Source organism: Solanum lycopersicum, chromosome 5 (assembly GCF_036512215.1).
Source record: "Solanum lycopersicum chromosome 5, SLM_r2.1".
NCBI classification, from domain to species: domain Eukaryota; kingdom Viridiplantae; phylum Streptophyta; class Magnoliopsida; order Solanales; family Solanaceae; genus Solanum; species Solanum lycopersicum.
Window position 1 is genome coordinate 45,758,600 of NC_090804.1, and position 18,090 is coordinate 45,776,689.

Genomic DNA, 18,090 nt, shown 5'->3' on the forward strand with positions numbered 1-18,090 from the left:
CTATGTAGTTTGGTAGTTTTGCGGATAGGGTTGGGGATTATATTTTGGTTTTGGTGGTGGTGAGGAGTTTGGGGGTGGAATGCATTTTAGTTTTTGTTTTGATTCTGGTTTTGCAGTGGTGGAGTGGTTTGATGGTGGGTATTTTGGGAATGAGGTGGTATTTGAGAATGATTGTTTTTGAGGAGGTGGTGGATTTTGGTAAGAGGCGTAGGCGTATTGAGGATTTTGTGTCGTCAAGTCTAATACTGACAGATTTTGAGCAGGAGTAGACGGCGGATTCTGAGCTGGATCCATGTTTGAAGAGGGAGAATATAGAGGAGGTCTCTCATTAGTAGTAGCATTGGTAGTAAAACCTGGTGGAGGTAGATTCTGTCTCCTTTGCATCTCCACTCTCATCTCAGCGATCTATTGCATCAACTGTATAATCAGCTTGTTCTGATCCGCCATGGTAGGTTGAGCCAAAACAACGTTAGTAAGACTGATTTCTTCGTTGTTGTCCCCCATTCTTCTTTTCCTTTGTCTGAACTTTGGCCGGGAAAGGAATCTTGTAACGATCCTTTTGATATTTTTGAGTACTAGAACTTTAATTTCATCAAAACACTTTTCGATAGATTTTAAATATCTATTTTGGAATATTTGTATTTATAATTATAAAATTAGTGGGATAATTTTAATAATTTATTTAGTTGGCGGTTAAAGAAAATAACATTAATATTAATAGTGGGTCACTTTTACTATCTTTATTATTAGTTAGGTATACAATTAGGGTAACAAAAATTAAATTAAATAAAAAGAATGTTTTTTATTATTTCTATCCTTATACAACTAATGAGCGGCGGAAACTATTGTGATCTCAAGATTAGGAACTTGAATATAGATTTGTGTTTGATGACATGTTGGATCAAAGCTAGAAATATAGCAATATAGATGTCTATAGGCTCGTATTTACAAATATGGTATACTTGATAGATTGTAAAAGCTCGGAGGCTTTGAGGAAAGGAAAAGTATTGAAAAAATAGCTTGCACGACTTCGGTTCTTCGGTAGAGGTAGGTTATGGTTTATGCAATTTGATAGTAAACTCTTAATAGTGATTGATATGTATTGAATGATATTGTGAAGTTCTCTACGTAATTGACTGTGTGATTTTGAGATTGTGTGATTTAATTGTGTGGTTTGTGATTGGTCTGAAATCCTGAAACCGTGAAATTTATAATTTTTAACGTTTTATCGAAATGATGCCTTGAATAAAGAAGGCTTGATGAAATATTATCAATGAATTGAAAGTGGTGATAATAACTGATAAATTAAAGTTATTATTTGACCGGAGTGTCACGTTCCAACGCAGTATAATTGGATCAGAGTGTCACGTTTCGACACATTATAATTGGATCGGACTGTCACGTTCCGACATTGTATTTTTGGATCGGAGTGTCACGTTCTGACACGGTATAATTGGATCACGTTTCGATACGGTATAATTGGATCAGAGTGTCACGTTACGACATGATAATATTAAATGAAAAACATATTGCATTAACGGAATTACTCAACTTCAATGAACTCAATTTCCCCCAATAGTTTAGTTGGAGGCATGAGTCCTCACGGATGATCTTGATATTGTTGACACTTGTTCAAGTTGTTTGTTTCTTATCACCTGTTAAGTTCTATAACTGAGTTAATACAATTATTCATTGTATATTATTTTCTATTTGGGTTGGCCGATGATACTTACTCAGTACATGTTGTCCCGTACTGAGCTGTACTTGTGTTTCTCTTTGTTTCCTTTTATGAAATGCAGCGAGTGTACCAATGACTTCAAATTGCCCTCAGCTCTAGCCAGTCTCCCGCATATTAGGTTCCAGGGTGAGCTATTCACTCAAGCTCGTGTTCGATAAATCAAGTTTGTGTGCAATTATAATAGAGACTAAATTGGTGATTGTGGTGGCTGGAAAATCAAAGCGATAGAGTTAGATGAATGAAAATTTTTGATATGGGCACTAAGAAAGGAGTATCTAGAGTTATTCGACCTTGGTTATGTACATTCTTATGTGACCAACTACTTCAATCTCGGTGTGGTTTAGAGTATGATTCAGTCCGTGTGTGTTTTCGATTCCAAGGATGAGTCATTAGTAGTGGATCGAGTGTACCGATTCTATGATTGTCCTCCTAGTAGGGTGGACTTGTTCATTCCAGATATGAAAGATTTGGTGTTTTTTATGATAATTGAAGTATACTAGTGATCCAACACACACAACATTGCTTACGAGAATTTAAAAGAGAGATACCATGAAAACTTATAGTTGTTTGATAGACTTAAAGTTATCTCATCATCAGTATTATGATTTGTCTGTGTGCTATGGAATGTGAAGACCATTGTAGTTTTTTCATTCTTAAGGTTTGATTATAATATCTACTAATCTAGCATTTTGAGAATGTTGTTAGAGGTCATGTATGCTTGGTTGTATCACACGATGGATGGTTACTTGATCTTTTTTTTCTCGAGGTTAGATAAGTCTAATTTTCCCTTGATGAGTACCTTACGTCTAAAGGTTATTTTTTTATATATAACATAAGTTCATGGAAAGTTTATGTTGTGAGAATGAAATATTGAAAATATCTATGATGGTTTGTGCACTATGAGTAGGGTGGTGGTTGATTTAGGTTCACTTCTTATTGGAATCCGTATTGATTCAACATTTTATGGTGGTTATATGAAAAAGATTCCACCTAATAGTTATGTCAAGGTCCTTGAGAATATGTTGTATATGTATGTGCGATTAGCTTTGATGGCTATTGAGAATACAATTGTTGTTAGCTGAGTTTACATACAACAATAGCTACCACTTGAATAGTTATATGACACTATTGAGACATAGTAAGGAGATATAGCTCCCCCATTGATAGGTTGATGCATTTGAGGTAAGACCTTGGGAGACTGAGCATGATATGCACGAAAGATATTCACAGGTTTTTGTTGATTCTTGTACCCTATGGTATCCTCACCTTCTTTTGATCGTTCGAGGACGAACGATGGGTAAATTGGTATCTATTGTAACTATTCTTTTGATCGTTTTGAGTACTAGAACTTTTATTTCATCAAAATACTTTCCGATAGATTTCAAATAGATATTTTGGACTATTTGTAATTATAATTATAAAATTAGTGGGGTAATTTTAATAATGTATTTAGTTGGTGGTTAAACAAAATAACATTAATAGTGGGTCACTTTTAATACCTTTATAATTAGTTAGGTATACAATTAGGGTAACAAAAATTAAATTAAATAAAAAGAATTTTTTTTATCATTTCTATCCTTATACAAATAATGTGCGGCGAAAACTATTGTGCGAGAGAACTCAACTTTGACTTCGTCGGAATGTGCTAAAAGTTTCTCGAGGTAATGCATAATGAAGGTCAATATTACTTTCCACAAATTAATGGTTGCGGGAGGGATATATATTATTTTAATATTATGGTGAGAATTATTGTTGTTATATATGTTGGTTGAAAATCATTGAATTGAGGAACTAAAGTCTTATTATAATGTTAAACTTATTAATAAGAATTGAAGTTAAAATTTATGGGCAGCTTGTGGATTAATTATCTTAGTTTATATTGTTAATAAATTGTAAAAGATAATTACGATATAGTATTGGCCAAGAATTTGAAAGTTAATGAATATGATATGTTTGTGTAGGAATTTGTTATTTTAGAAACATGAGGTTACAGTGATTATACAATATTAGTTGGTAGTTTTTTTTAGTGTTAATGTATTAAAATGAATTAAACATTATTTATTTATTCATGTGAATTTGTGTTCGTGGCTTATTTTAAGACTTGTTAATGGACAATTAATTATTGTCAATGGACTAATTTATTACATACATATAATATATAAAATGAATAGAGTGGCTTGAAAGTGAAGGTCGTGGATACTGCACATAATTTTAAGTATCTCGTTATAAATTTAAGTTTCGAATTATAGATATAGGTAATTAAAAATTAGGTATATCAAATTATTTAAGTACAATTAAGATTATGTCAATGGAAAGAATTAAGACTTAACCCTAACATTGAATTGAGAAATGAGAAACTTAGCATATTAAGTGATGTCAAGATTAGGAACTTGAATATAGATTTGTGTTTGATGACTTGTGGGATCTAAGCTAGAAATATAGCAATATAGATGTCTATAGGCTCGTATTTACAAATCTGGTATACTTGATAGATTGGAAAAGATCCGAGGCTTTGAGAAAAGGAAAAGTGTTGAAAAAATAGCTTGCATGACTTCGGTTCTTCGGTGGAGGTAGGTTATGGTTTATGCAATTTGATAGTAAACTCTTAATAGTGATTGATATGTATTGAATGATATTGTGAAGTTCTCTATGTACTTGACTCTTTGATTGCGAGATTGTGATTTGGTTATGTGGTTTGTGATTGGTCTGAAATCCTGAGACCGTGAAATTTATAATTTCTAACCTCTTATCAAAATGATGCCTTGCATAAAGAGGCTTGATGAAATATTATCAATGAATTGAAAGTGGTGATAATAACTGATAAATTAAATGTATTATTTGATCGGAGTGTCACGTTTCGATACAATATAGTTGGATCAGAGTGTAACGTTCCAACATAGTATAATTGGATCGGAGTGTCACATTTCGACACAGTATTTTTGGATCAGAGTGTAACGTTCCGACACGGTATAATTGGATTGGAGTGTCACATTCTGATACAATATAATTGGATTGGAGTGTCACGTTACGACACAATAATATTAAAGGAAAAACATATTGCATTAGCGGAATTACTCAACTTCAAAGAACTCAATTTCCCCCAATAGTTTAGTTGGAGGCATGAGTCCTCATGGATGATCTTGATATTGTTGACACTTGTTCAAGTTGTTTGTTTCTTATCACCTGTTAATTGCTATAGTTGAGTTCATACAATTATTCATTGTATATTAGTTTCTATTTTGGGTTGGCCGATGATACCTACTCAGTACATGTTGTCCCGTACTGAGCCATACTTGTGTTTCTCTTTGTTTCCTTTTATGAAATGCAGCAAGTGTACCAATGACTTCAAATTGCCCTCAGCTCTAGCTAGTCTCCCGCATATCAGGTTCCAGGGTGAGCTATTCATTCAAGCTTGTGTTGGATTCTCTCGGTCATGACATGATGTCGTATACTTTCGGGCACATACCATTCTATTCTTCTTTTTTGGTGTATTTGATATTTTTATACGTTGTATTGGAGATTAGATATCCTTGATCTGATGACTTTCAGGTTTTGGGAAATGTTATTTAGTAAGATTTTGAGTTTCCGCATTATCTTTGTATTTTGTAAATTAGGCTAAATTGGTTGTTTAGCCCACTTAGGAGGTTAAGTGTGGGTGCCACTTACGACTCGTTTTGGTTCGTGACAAATCTGCAGGCCCTTTAGATCTAGTTAAGTATGGATGATCGACTAGTTTAATCGACACAAACAATTTTGTGAGTGCATGTGAGGAAAACAACTCAAAGGCAAATTTGTTAGGTTGAGTTTGGAATACATAATACAGGATATCATATAGAGAACAGATAAACACATTAAGTTGCTTTGTTTGACGACACTTTAAACCACGAGTAAAGGGGAATACAATTTTTTGAACGAGCAGGAGTTTGCTCGTTTTAATTTGAAATTATCTCAGAAAGGTAAAATCACGTTGAGCTAAGGTCTTTTTGCTGGATCTCTTTGACGTCCGTTGATCTCAGCCTCGCATTTCCTTGTAGAATGAAAAGGGAAAAATGAAAACTTTGAAAGATAGGGTCCTGGCCTTGGAAGGCTGCCTACGTATCTCACTGGGAGAATTCAGGCCCTACGTAGTGCGAGTAAAAGAATATTTTTTTATTCATTCATTCATTACGATTACAAGGAAATTACAAAATAAAAAACAAATCTTTTAAAAATAAAAGGAAACTCCATCTCAACCCTTCTCCTTCTATTGTAGCATCAACCACGGGAAAACACTCGACTCTAATCTTTCCTATGCTGATGAGATATTCCATGTCGTGGCGGAATGCAAGACAATTTTCAATGCTATGGTCTATGGCATTGTGATAAGGGCAACGTTTCCGAACCTCAAACCAAAGGGAATATAACACGTCCACATCTTTGTAGAAAGGGGTGAAGACTCTGTTTTGAACCGTCCACATCTTTGTAGAAAGGGGTGAAAACTCTGTTTTGAACCAATTCTGAATAGACCGCCAACATTGTTTTCTTAAAAGACATGAATGAGCAACGATAGAATATTGTCTTCTCAGTGACCATTATGTCGAGCTGTGGTTCATCACATGTGATGATGATGCCTTCACTCAAACTGTTCGCGATATTATCCATATCGAGCAAATAACGGACCGCATTCTTAAACTCTATGCACTCCTCTATCGTGTGCCTTTTCTCATTGGGATGACACTCACAAGTCTTGCGGAGGTCCTCTGATCCCACTTGGAAAGATTCTCTTTCGACGGGCCTAAACATGATACTAGACCAATAATGCTTGAAAATGAGGGCACACGAAATGGCTCCATCCTTGTTCGACGTTCTTGTGGATATGCTTCGAGAGTTACTTTCTGGTCCCCTTCTGCCAAGATTCCTTTGAGTGACGGTTTGCGGGCGACTGCCTCCTCATAACTTTCTTCAATGCTTTCTAACTTTGGGGTTTTGGGGGGAAACTGTAGATGATATAGGTGCGTTTTGCATTACTTCTGTATGTCGATCATCTATTCTTCGGTTAAATCAGTCTGGATATTATTTCCTTTGTCCATAGCTGTTATCTCATCTTCTTGAGAGGGTAGAATAGTGTTTTAGGATCTGGAGATAGAAGTTTTCTTTTGTTTTGGGAAAACTTAAGACTCGAAAAATTTGGTTGGACTTTGTAGTAATGACTTGTATACTTTGGGGGTTTTTGTCAGGGAGTGGGTTTGCGATGTCCTCATTCAAAGCAACATATCACACAAACAATTAAAAACGTATATATCGTGTCCTAAACATACATGGGACACTTTTGTGCCAAGGGTAGGCCTAACACATTTGATCGATATACGTGTGGAATTAAACCAGTTAATCACCCCCCAAGTAAAGTTCACATATGAACAATTAATGTTCACAAGGGGAATAAACGGGGAAAAGTAAAGAACAAAATACAAAAGTGAAAAACCCACAAAGGGGCCATTTAAATGTATGGAAATAACAGAAATACATATAGAAAAACCTACACAGGGGCAAAGTCCACTATGCAATCCATGATGGCCCTGCTTCTCCACTGCTTTCCTGAGTCTTGTACTGTTGAAACATGTATCATAGTATCAGCAGGTAACCCTCACTCAGACGTCCTTTTCCTTCCAAATCCTCGTATTGCATCCCTTCTACCTTCTCTTTGACACATGAGTCAAAGTCATCAAAACCACATCTTAGCCTTTCTAACTCACGAGTCGCCTTCTCAAGAGCATCTTGATTTTCAGTAAACTTGGCGTACATTTCTCGAGATTCCGACTTTACCTCCGTTGATGGTCACTTATACAAAATATTTAAAGGGTCATTTTGCATAAGTGACCATCAACGGTGGCCATCGACGCCTCGTCCATTGACACACGCCTCATCGATGGCACTCGTCTGTGCACACTGCCGTGGGCAATCCTTTGACCCCAAAATGTAAGGGTCCTCCTCAAGGGTCCTTGGTTAGTCCTTGGGAAGTCGTGCCCAAATGTTTAGACTATGAATTAAATTTAATATATATTAGACAGCCTTCCACCAATTTTCATCATTTTTCGACTCCTAAAAGCTGGTCAAATATGTTAAGGCACGCTAGCACCTCATTGAACTAGTTTTCGAACGTCATGGACCTTCTTGGACGTTTTGGTTTCCAGACATCCTAAATGCCTTAGATTCATCAAAATTGACCTTAAAACAATGTCTAAACCTTTTTAAACTTATATTAGTCTCTATAACACATCTTAGATTTTTGAAATGTTAAAATCCATCCTTAAGAACTCATGAATCCATGATGCATCAGCCACATCCTATTGATTCCCTCATTGTTGTTGTAACAACCCTCAAAATGAAATAGGTTAAAATAGAACCTAACATGTGTGTCATGAGTTAATAAGGTCTTAAAATGATGAATTATAGTATTAGAAGTCAGTTTGAAGAGTTTGAAAGAGGTTTGGAAGTCAAATGTCAAAGAACATCCAAGACGTTTGGAAACTAGTCGTTGTGTGTGTAAGTGTGCCTTTGCATGTTTTACGTGTTTTTTGGTGTCTAAATTTATAGGAGGGACCCTAAAATCTAAATGAACCTATTTAAGGTCAAAATGTCCGGTCACGAATCCCCAAGGACCACCCTAAGGGTCCTTGAGAAGGACACAAACCTTAGCAAGAAACTGCCAAAGGCATTACCAACCACGAGCACCATTGATGCCCCTTTTATCAAAGGACACTCCGTCGTTTGGGGGTGTTTCTCCACACATGGTTGTGGGAGATAAATTCCCAAATGTCAAGTCTCTTATCAAAACCATAGACCAGCAGAGCAGTTTGTAGGTTGATCAACGCCCCGTCGACAGGGACCGTCGATTGAGGCCTTTGTAATTTTTTTGCAAGTCTCCGCCAAGTGAAGGGTACTTTGGTAAATTCACCTAGCATCCTAATTAAATCATGGGTGGTTATTTAGGTGTTTTTACGTATTAAGTTTTTTATAAGCCTAAAACCTAATTTAGAATTCATCATTCAAAATCAAAACACAAGATCAAAATAGAATTCTCTCTAGACTCCACTGAAGCTTGTAGCAAGGTTGAAGCTAGAATTGGATTTCTTCATTGATTTCTCCATCAATTTAGTGGCTATTCTTCAATAAAGTATGGTGGTGTTTCATCCTTGACTTATCTTCCATTCAAAGAGTAAAAATTCCTAAGGCTTTTTAAAGATTCTTACTAAAACCATAAAGTTCTATTTTGAATTATAAATATGAGTTATTGCATGAAAGGATTTAAATCAATGTTTTATGAAGTAATTGTTGTTAATTGAATGTTTTAAGATAAAAAACTCTATGTGTAAGACTCCGTAAGTCTAAGACCTAATCTAGAGCCTCAAATGAATAACTAAGACATAAAACACTAATAATAGGCCTAATATAATATATTTGAAACATTTCGGAAGTGTTAGAGTGAAAACGTCCATTACATCCGGTGAATTGTGAAATGTACACTAGTGTGCCTTGGCATGTCGCAAGGGGTTTTGAGAGTCGGAAATTAATTAAAATTGCTATAAGGGTGTTAAATATGTGTTAAAGTGTGCTTAACTTCGAAAATTTTGGGTACAACTCCTCAAGGACCATCCTAAGGGTCCATGAAGAGGACCCTCAGAAATGACCCAAAACTGCCAAATTGGCAGTAGGCAAACAACGAGACAATCGACGAGCCGTCGATTGATCGACGCTCCATCGATAATAGTCGTTGGTAAACACTTAGAATATTTCAAAAAGGATCCAAAATTCCAGTCTCTATCACAACGGACGTTTGCACAGTACGGTGCCGTCATCTTACCTATGGACCGTAGGTCGAAGTCTCGAAAGTCATGGTCTATTTTGGACTACCTAATTTTGAGTTAAATGAATTAGTCAGTTAGTTGGTTAGTTAGTTAATTAGGGGTCAGTGGGTGGTTAGTAAGTTAGTAGGGTCACTATTTAACACCTTAACCTAATTAAAATAACCCAACACCTCACAATTCCCAAACTCAAATCTCTCTACCTTCTCTATACTTTCTCTCTCTTTCCCCAAAAACACCATCGAAGACAAGGTTATGGGTATTAAGGATGCAAGAATTCAACTTTCTCTCCGTCGATCTTTAAGTATTTTTAAGGTATGGTAACTCTTACTCTTCGAATCACTTTCTCCAAGAGGCTCTTTTAAATTGATTTCAAAAGTTGTCAAAAATATGGGTTTCCTTCTTATTCCGAAAGTGATCTTTCAAATCGAATTGTTTTTGTTTTACTTTGATTATTAATGATAGAATATGATTGTTTCTGGGTTAATTATTGTATTTCTTGATCATTGACTTAGTTTGTGATGAATTGGATCTTTTACCCTAACCCTAGTTATGAATTGGACTTGAAGATGATTAGGATTTTTAGAATTGGTTATGTTAATTTCCAATTCACTATATTATACTGATGATGAGTGAGTTATTTGATAATTGTTATGAATTGAGGGTAATATTCTTGATGAACACTATGAAGACTATTTGACAAGATATTGTGATCCTCTACTCTTTACTTCAATATTGATGGATTGTAATTGGTGATGATGTGACGAAATTAAAGTATTATATGTGACCAAATTAGGAAGATATGATATGATGACTATGATAATGACATGATATGATTTATGTTGAATGTGAGGTCATGTTGAGGCTATGTTAATGCAAGTTTGAAGATGGTTTTTCTCGTGTGCCTTAGATTAAGATAATGATAGATTGATCTAACTAATGATAGTTGTCTGATGAAAGGAAGTTCTTATCCTATGCTAAAGGAGATAGTGTGATATGCTATATAAGGGGGTTACTCTCCTATGACCTAAATTAATCTATGATTGTTAAATAAAGAGTTAATGACATTTTAATAGTGGACTTTAGCTTAGCACCGAATGAACTTGACAATGACAGGTGTTTACTCCCCCATGGAAGGGAGATTCACCAAACATTCTCATGAGATGAGGGATCCAATTGCTAATTGACATGTACAAGGTTCAAGACATATCTCCTAGTTCTCTAACTATGTTTCCTCCATAGGAATAATAGATAGTGGATCCACCTAGAATGCTATGTTAATGTTTTGGTCCTACCTTGGAAAGTAAACCACCTTCTTTCGGTGTACGGTTTCATGACACCAGATTCCATGTTTAGATCACATGGTCGATGTCGATTAATGCAATTGTTCCCAAAAGTAAAATTAATGTAATAAAGTGAATCTCTGACTAGTATGACTTAAGGGGTTCTTCTAAGTATAGGTAGGGGTATGGGACTCTACCTATGCATTGCACTAGTTGGACTCGAGGGAAGTCTTAGGAGGATATTCTTATGCTTTTTTTGACTTTAATGATATGCAAATGTTGACTTTACATGTGGATGATCCTATATGATGTTAGTTTCACTTATGAATCTGTTATTGGTCTATATTACTGTATATGATGATGACTACTCAAGATGCTATGTTAAATGAAGTTAGACATTATTTATGATCTCTTTTCTTATTTGTTTAACTATGTGGGGTTTTAGGAATTCATATAGACATTGAACTTGTAGGTTTGAAAGGGGTTGTGAATAAGGGTCTTATAAAATATGATGATATGAACTCTTATACATGGTTTGTTGTTATGACTTTATTTTGGAGTTGCTTTGGTTATATAATCTTGATATTCTACTATTCATATGATATGACCTTGTGTTGATAATATCCATGTTGACTTTACTTTATTGATGATGTTGGTCTTGTGTTTCATATGGAATTGTCTTATTGAATATGTGATCATTGGCTTGTATGTGTTCTTATTTGATAATTAAGGCTTGAAAAAGTGATTTAGCATGACATTGAAAAAAATGTATTTAAGAATGATTTCAAAGATTATATGTGCATATGTTTCCATACTTAGTACACCTGGATGTACTAACCCATATTTCTTTCCCTTTTCTAAAAAAATATAAGTTCTGGCCGTTGAGGTTTCAAGTTTGATTGTAAGAAGACTTGGACTTTTCCCCATGTTTTGGTAGGTCCTCATTGTTCGAGGATGGTTCCTTTTTATAGACTAGTCAAATTTGCTATAGTCTAAAGACATTCTTTTCTCGCTTATTGGTGAAGATATTGTTGTATTCCGCAAGTGGCAATTATCTATTTTTATTGAGGGTTACGCCAGAATGTTCTACTCATTGTAGATGGTTTAATGTGAGACGGTATTATTAAACTAAATTCTTATATGTCATGTATATTATCTAAACGAGAAGCCTATGTAAGCTTCCTATGCGAGGAGTCTAAGTAAACTCTATATGTATATATGTTTATTAAGTGAGAGGTGTATGTAAACCATAATATATAAAAGTTTTAATTTTTCCGCATTTTTACCTATAAAATGTTATGACAAATTTTAAAAGGCTTGTCTTAGTCCTCTCCGAGGACGACGATTTCGGTTACGTCTAGGGGGTGCTCCCTGGTCGTGATAAACTGTGTTCTTATTGGGAGGTGTTTAGACTAAATTATTATATGTTATGTTTTTATGGGTCTAAAATTAATGAAAATCCCCAAGACTTCATTGATGAGGTTTACAAGATTCCATATGCTATCGGGTTGACTTCAAATGAAAAGTCCGAGTAGCTTTCTATCAACTCAAGGATGTAGCTCAAACATGATACGCCCAATGGAGAGACAATAGGGCCTTGGGAGCAGTTCCTATCACTTGGGAGGTGTTTAAAAGGGCTTTCCTTGATCGGTTCTTTCCTAAGGAGGAAAGGGAGGTGAGAGTAGAAGAATTAATCAAACTTCATTTTTGAGGTGTGACTGTGCAATATTACTCCTTGAAATTTACTAAATCGTTCAAATGTGCTCCTTCCTTGGTATCCAATCCTAGGGATGAAATGAGTCATTTTGTGTTGGGAGTGTCTAATGACTTGGTTGAAGAGTGTAATTTGGCAATTCCACATAACAATATGGACATATACGGTTCATGCTCAACAAGTTGAGGAGACTAGACTCAAGAGGAAGAATAAGGAGTTTAAGAGGACAAGTCTTATGAGGGAGGTTCTTTCAAGGTAGGCTTGAGATTCAAGACAACCCTAGTTTCAAGAAAAGGGTTTCCAACCAAGTTCCTTCAAATTTCCCTAATTTAAAAAAGGATAGGGTGTCTAACCCTAAGTATCAAAAGGGAAGATGTGGAAATTCACCAAGTGACAAGCCTACTCGTGCAAAGTGTGGTAAGAAGCATAGGGGTGAATGTTTGGTTGGAACGGGAAATTGCTAAAGTTGTGGAAAAAGGTCCATAACATTAAGTATTGTCCTAATGTGAGGAGTCAAGAGAAGGGGAGTGGTCAAACTCAATCAAGAGGTCATATTGCTGATGCTCCAAAGAGGAACCACTTCTATGCTCTGTATTCTATGGGTGAACAGAAATAGTCCCTCGCTGTGGTCAGTCACCGGTATGTTACAAGTCTTCTCCATTGATGTTTATGCTTTACTTGATCCCGGTGCTATATTATTATTTGTAACTCCTATAGTAGCTAAATAGTTTGATGTTCTACCCGATGTTTTGATTTAACCATTTTCGATTACAATTTAGGTGGGTGACTCTGTTGTGGCTAGAAGAGTCTTTAAGAGATGTCCTATATATTTTTTCCAATAGATTTACATGGGTGGATTTGGTAGAACTTAACATGGTTGATTTTGATTTCATTTTGGGAATAGATTGGTTGCATGCTTTTTTCACTTCCATTGATTGTCGAACAAGAGTAGTTAAGTTCAATTTTCCTAATGAACCCGTCTTAGAGTGGAAGGGGTAACTCATTTACTAGAGGTCGTATAATTTATTATTTTAACGCTTGTAAAATGATCTCTAAAGGGTGTCTTTACCATATTGTAAGAGTCAAAAATCTTGAGCTCGACATTCCTCAAATAGAGTCGATCCCCGTAGTGAAGGACTTTCTAGAAGCCTTTCCCAATGACTTGCCCAGAATTCCACCCCAGCGATAAAAGACTTTGGTATTGAATCGTTACCGTATATGAATTCCATTTCAATCCCTCCTTACTAGATGGCTCCGCCGGTGTTGAAAGAGTTAAAGATTCAACTCAAAGACTTATTAAACAAAGGTTTAATTCAACCTAGTATTTCATCATGGGAAGCTCCACTGTTGTTTGTTATGAAGAAGGATGGGTCCCTTAGGATTTGCATTGACTATCGAAAACTCAATAAGGTCAACATAAAGAACAAGTATCCTCTCCCTCGGATCGACGACTTATTTTATCAACTCCAAGGGGCAAGCTACTTTTCTAAGATTGAATTGAGGTCGGGGTATCACCAACTTAGGGTGAGACTTGAGGATCTACCTAAAATGGCATTTTGAACTAGGTATGGTCACTATGAGTTCCTAGTAGTGTCCTTTGGTCTCACGAATGCCCCAAAGACTTTTATGGACCTTATAAATAAGGTGTTCCAAAATTACCTAGATTCCTTCGTGATCGTCTTCATTGACAATATCTTGGTATATTTAAAGAATGAGGGTGAACACATGGACTATTTGAGTATGGTATTACAAGTCCTTAAGAAACACCAACTATTTGCCAAGTATAGCAAGTGTGAGTTTTGGTTGAGATTGGTAGCATTTTTCTTAGCCATATTATCTCAAGTAAGTGTATAGAGGCTGATACAAATAAAACTGAGGCGGTAAAGAATTGGCCTACACCATTGACTCCAATTGACATTAGAAGTTTCTTGAGTTAGCCGGGTACTATAGGAGGTTTGTGGATGGGTTTGAGTTCATTGCTTCTCTTTTGACTACCTTGACCCATAAGAGTGTTAAATTTGAGTGGTCAGAGGCATGTGAAAGAAACTTTCAAATTTGGAAAGATAGGCTTCCCTCTTCTCCAGTGTTGAGTTTACGAGAGAGAACCAAAGGTTTTATGGTATATTGTGATGCATCCTGAGTGGATTTGGGTTGTGTCCTCATACAACATGGAAAGGTAGTAGTCTATGACTCTAGAAAACTCAATGTGCATGAGAAGAATGATCCAACTCATGATCTTGTATTAGTGGTCGTAGTGTTTGCTTTGAAAAAATGGAGGCATTACTTGTATGGTGTTCATGTGGATGTGTGTACCGACCATAAGAGTCTTCAATATGCGTTCATTCAAAAGGATTTAAATCTCCGACAAAGAAGATAGTTGGAATTTTTGAAAGATTACGATATGAGTGTTGTCTACCACCCCGGCAAGACCAATGTGGTTGCGGATGCTCTAAGTCGTATGACCATGGGTAGTGTGTATCATGTAGAAGAAGGGAAGAAAGAACTAGTAAAAAATTTTCATAGGTTGTATAGATTGGAGGTTCGGTTGGAAGATTTCCCAAATGATGGTTTTATGGTTCATAATAAACCCGAGTCATCTTTAGTGGTTGAGGTGAAGTCTAAGAAACATCTTGATCCACTATTGATGGAGTTGAAGAAATCAGTAATTAACAAGTTTAATGATTATTCTACCAGGGGGAATGGTTTTCTTAGGTACCAAAGTAGATTGTGTGTATCGAATGTTGATGATTTGAGGGGAAAGGTTTTGGAAGAAGATCATGGTTCCTGATATTCTATTCATTAGGGTGACAGGTATCGCGACCTTAGAGAGGTATATTGGTGGGATGACTTGAAAAGGGACATAGCGGAGTTTGTATCCAAGTGCCCCAATTTCCAACAAGTAAAAGCTGAGCATCTAAAGCCTACTGGTCTAATCCAAGAAATGGGTGTTCCTACTTAAAGTTGGAAGAAATTAATATGGACTTTGTTGTTGGGTCGCCTCAAACTCGGAGGAAAAATGACGCAATTTGGGTTATACCATATTGATTGACAAAATCCTCTAATTTTATCACTGTCAAGTCTACATATTCAGTGGAGGATTATGCAAGGATCTACATTGATGAGATTGTGAATCTTTATGGGAACCCTTTTCTATCATATTGGATAGAATTGCTAAACTCACTTCTCATTTTTGGAGGTCTTTTCAAAAAGGGTTGGGTACTCAAGTGAAGGTTAGCACCACTTTTCATCCACAAATAGATGGTCAAGTGAAGCGTACTATTCAAACGCTAGAAGACTAGTTAAGGGCTTGTGTGATAGATTTCAAATGTAATTGGACAATCACCTACCGTTTATTGAGTTCACCTATAATAATCGCTACCATTTGAGTATTTCCATGGAAAATTTTGAAGAACTCTCTGGTAGGCGATGTAGGTCTCCGGTTGGGTAGTTTGAGGTTGGTGAGTCTTCACTACTTGGTCCCAAAATAATCTATGATGGTTTATATAAGTTTTTGGTGATAAGGGATAGGTTGAAAACAATCTATAGTCGTAAAAAATCCTATGCCGACAATAGAAGAAGAGATCTGTAATTCGAAGTAGGTGATATGGTATTTTAAACTTTCACCTATGAAAAGGGTGATGAGATTCGATAAAAAGGAGAAGTTAAGTCCCCAGTATGTGGGTCCCTATGAGGTTTTGCAATGGTTCGGAAAATTTGCATATGAGTTGAGACTACCTAGGGGACTAACTTCGGTTCATCCGGTATTTCATGTATCCATGCTAAAGAAGTGTATTGGTGATCCTGTATCCATTCTTTCTATTGAAGGGTTAGGTGTGGATGAGAGACTTTCATATTCAGAGGTTTCAATCTAGATTTCCAAGTCAATATTTTGAGGAACAAAGTGATGGCCTCCGTAAAAGTCTTATAAAGAAACCATCTAGTTGAGGGAGCAATATGGGAGGCGGAGGCCGTCATGAAGTCCCATTATCCTCATATTTTTCCTAATTGACATTAGTTATTCCTGTTAATAATGAAAATAAGGAATAAATTTGAATTTGTCTTGTTTTGCTAGAATATGCATATCGATGGTAGAGGTACATGCTAAAATAAGTTTCATGTGAAAATGCTCTTTAGCTTAATTTGCACTTATTTTGGGTTTTGTGTATTGTTTCCTTTATGAAATGGTATTAAGCATGTTAATGTGTTTTGTAAGAAGTTTTGGCATAAGTTACTTGATGATCATGTTGAGCTCATGTTGATATTGAGAGTGAAATTCCTCATGTTGTGATGTTGAGCTCTTATATGTGGTAAATTGTGATTTGAGTTGCTATGTATAAATTCCATGTTGATATGTTGATTGAGTTGTAACTCATGTTGTTATATGTTGTCGATTTGGTTGCGCTTGTAGTCTTACCCTATGAAACGATTTTAGTATCATTCCAGGACGAATGTTCCTAAGCGGGAGATAATGTAACACTAACAGAAGTCCAAGACCTAATCTAGATCCTCACATGAAGAACTAGGACTTAGAACACTGTTAATAGGCCTAACATAATGTATTTGAAACATTTAGGAAATGTTAGAGTCAAATGACATCCGGTGAATTGTGAAATGTACAATAGTGTGTCTTGGGATGTTGCAAGGGGTTTGAGAGTCGAAAATTAATGAAAATTTGTAGAAGGGTGTTAAAAGTGTGTTAGAGTGTGTTCAGTGTTGAAATGTCCGTGTACGACTCCCCAAGGACCCTTAAGACCACCTTAAGGGTCCTTGGAGAGTACCCTCGTAAATGACCCAAAACTTTAAAGTTGACAGTAGGAAAACGACAAGCAAGTCGACGAGCTATCGATAGATCGACGCTATGTCGATCGTATTTGTTGGAAAAAACTTAGAATTTTTCAAAAAGGGACAAAAATTCTAGTGTCTGTTGCAAACGATGTTTGAACCGTATGTTGTCGATGTCTGGCCTACGAATTATAGGTCTCGGTCTCGTAGGTTAGGGTCTATTTTGGACTGCCAGATTTAAGTTAAATGAATTTGTCAGTTTTTTAATTAATTAGGGGTTAGGGGGTGGTAAATTAGGTTAGTAGGGGCACTATATATCACCTAAACCTACTTAAACTAACCCAACACCCCACAGTTCCCAAAATTAAATCTCTCTACCTTCTCTCTACTTTCTCTCTCTTTTCTCAAAGAACACCATTGAAGACAAGGTTCAAGGGTAATAGGGATTCAAGAATTCAATTTTCTCTCCATCAATCTGCAAGGAATATTTAGGTATGGGAACTCTTCACTCTTGGGATCTCTTTCCCCAAGAGGCTCTTTAAAATTTAATTCAAAAGTTGTCAAAAACATGGGTTTCCTACTTATTTCGAAATTGATCTTTCAAAATGAATTGTTATTGTGTTCCTTTGCTTATTAGTGATAGAATATGATTGTTTATGGGTTAATTGTTGTATATTTTGATCATTGACTTAGTTTGTGATGAATTGATCCTTTACCCTAAACCTATATGAA

General features: G+C 35.9%; 2 protein-coding genes across 2 annotated transcripts; one reads left to right on the plus strand and one right to left on the minus strand.

The window, feature by feature from the left end:
* LOC104647539 (uncharacterized) lies at positions 1-396 on the minus strand. The gene has a single exon (XM_010322966.2). The coding sequence runs from the start codon at positions 394-396 to the stop codon at positions 1-3; it is 396 nt and encodes a 131-aa protein (XP_010321268.2).
* A 14,581-nt stretch (positions 397-14,977) lies between these two features.
* LOC138348840 (uncharacterized) lies at positions 14,978-15,535 on the plus strand. The gene is made up of 2 exons (XM_069298424.1): positions 14,978-15,288; positions 15,388-15,535. Exons 1-2 carry the CDS (start codon positions 14,978-14,980, stop codon positions 15,533-15,535), a joined length of 459 nt encoding a protein of 152 aa, XP_069154525.1.
* Positions 15,536-18,090: the final 2,555 nt, after the last annotated feature.

What these genes read in the sequence shown, in the direction of transcription:
- LOC138348840 (XM_069298424.1), top strand. Translation starts at nt 14,978, where the DNA reads ATGAGTGTTGTCTACCACCCCGGCAAGACCAATGTGGTTGCGGATGCT. An exon ending in AGGGGGAATGGTTTTCTTAG is followed by an intron (nt 15,289 to 15,387) that starts GTACCAAAGTAG and finishes TTAGGGTGACAG; the next exon opens with GTATCGCGACCTTAGAGAGG.
- LOC104647539 (XM_010322966.2), bottom strand. Translation starts at nt 396, where the DNA reads ATGAGAGTGGAGATGCAAAGGAGACAGAATCTACCTCCACCAGGTTTT.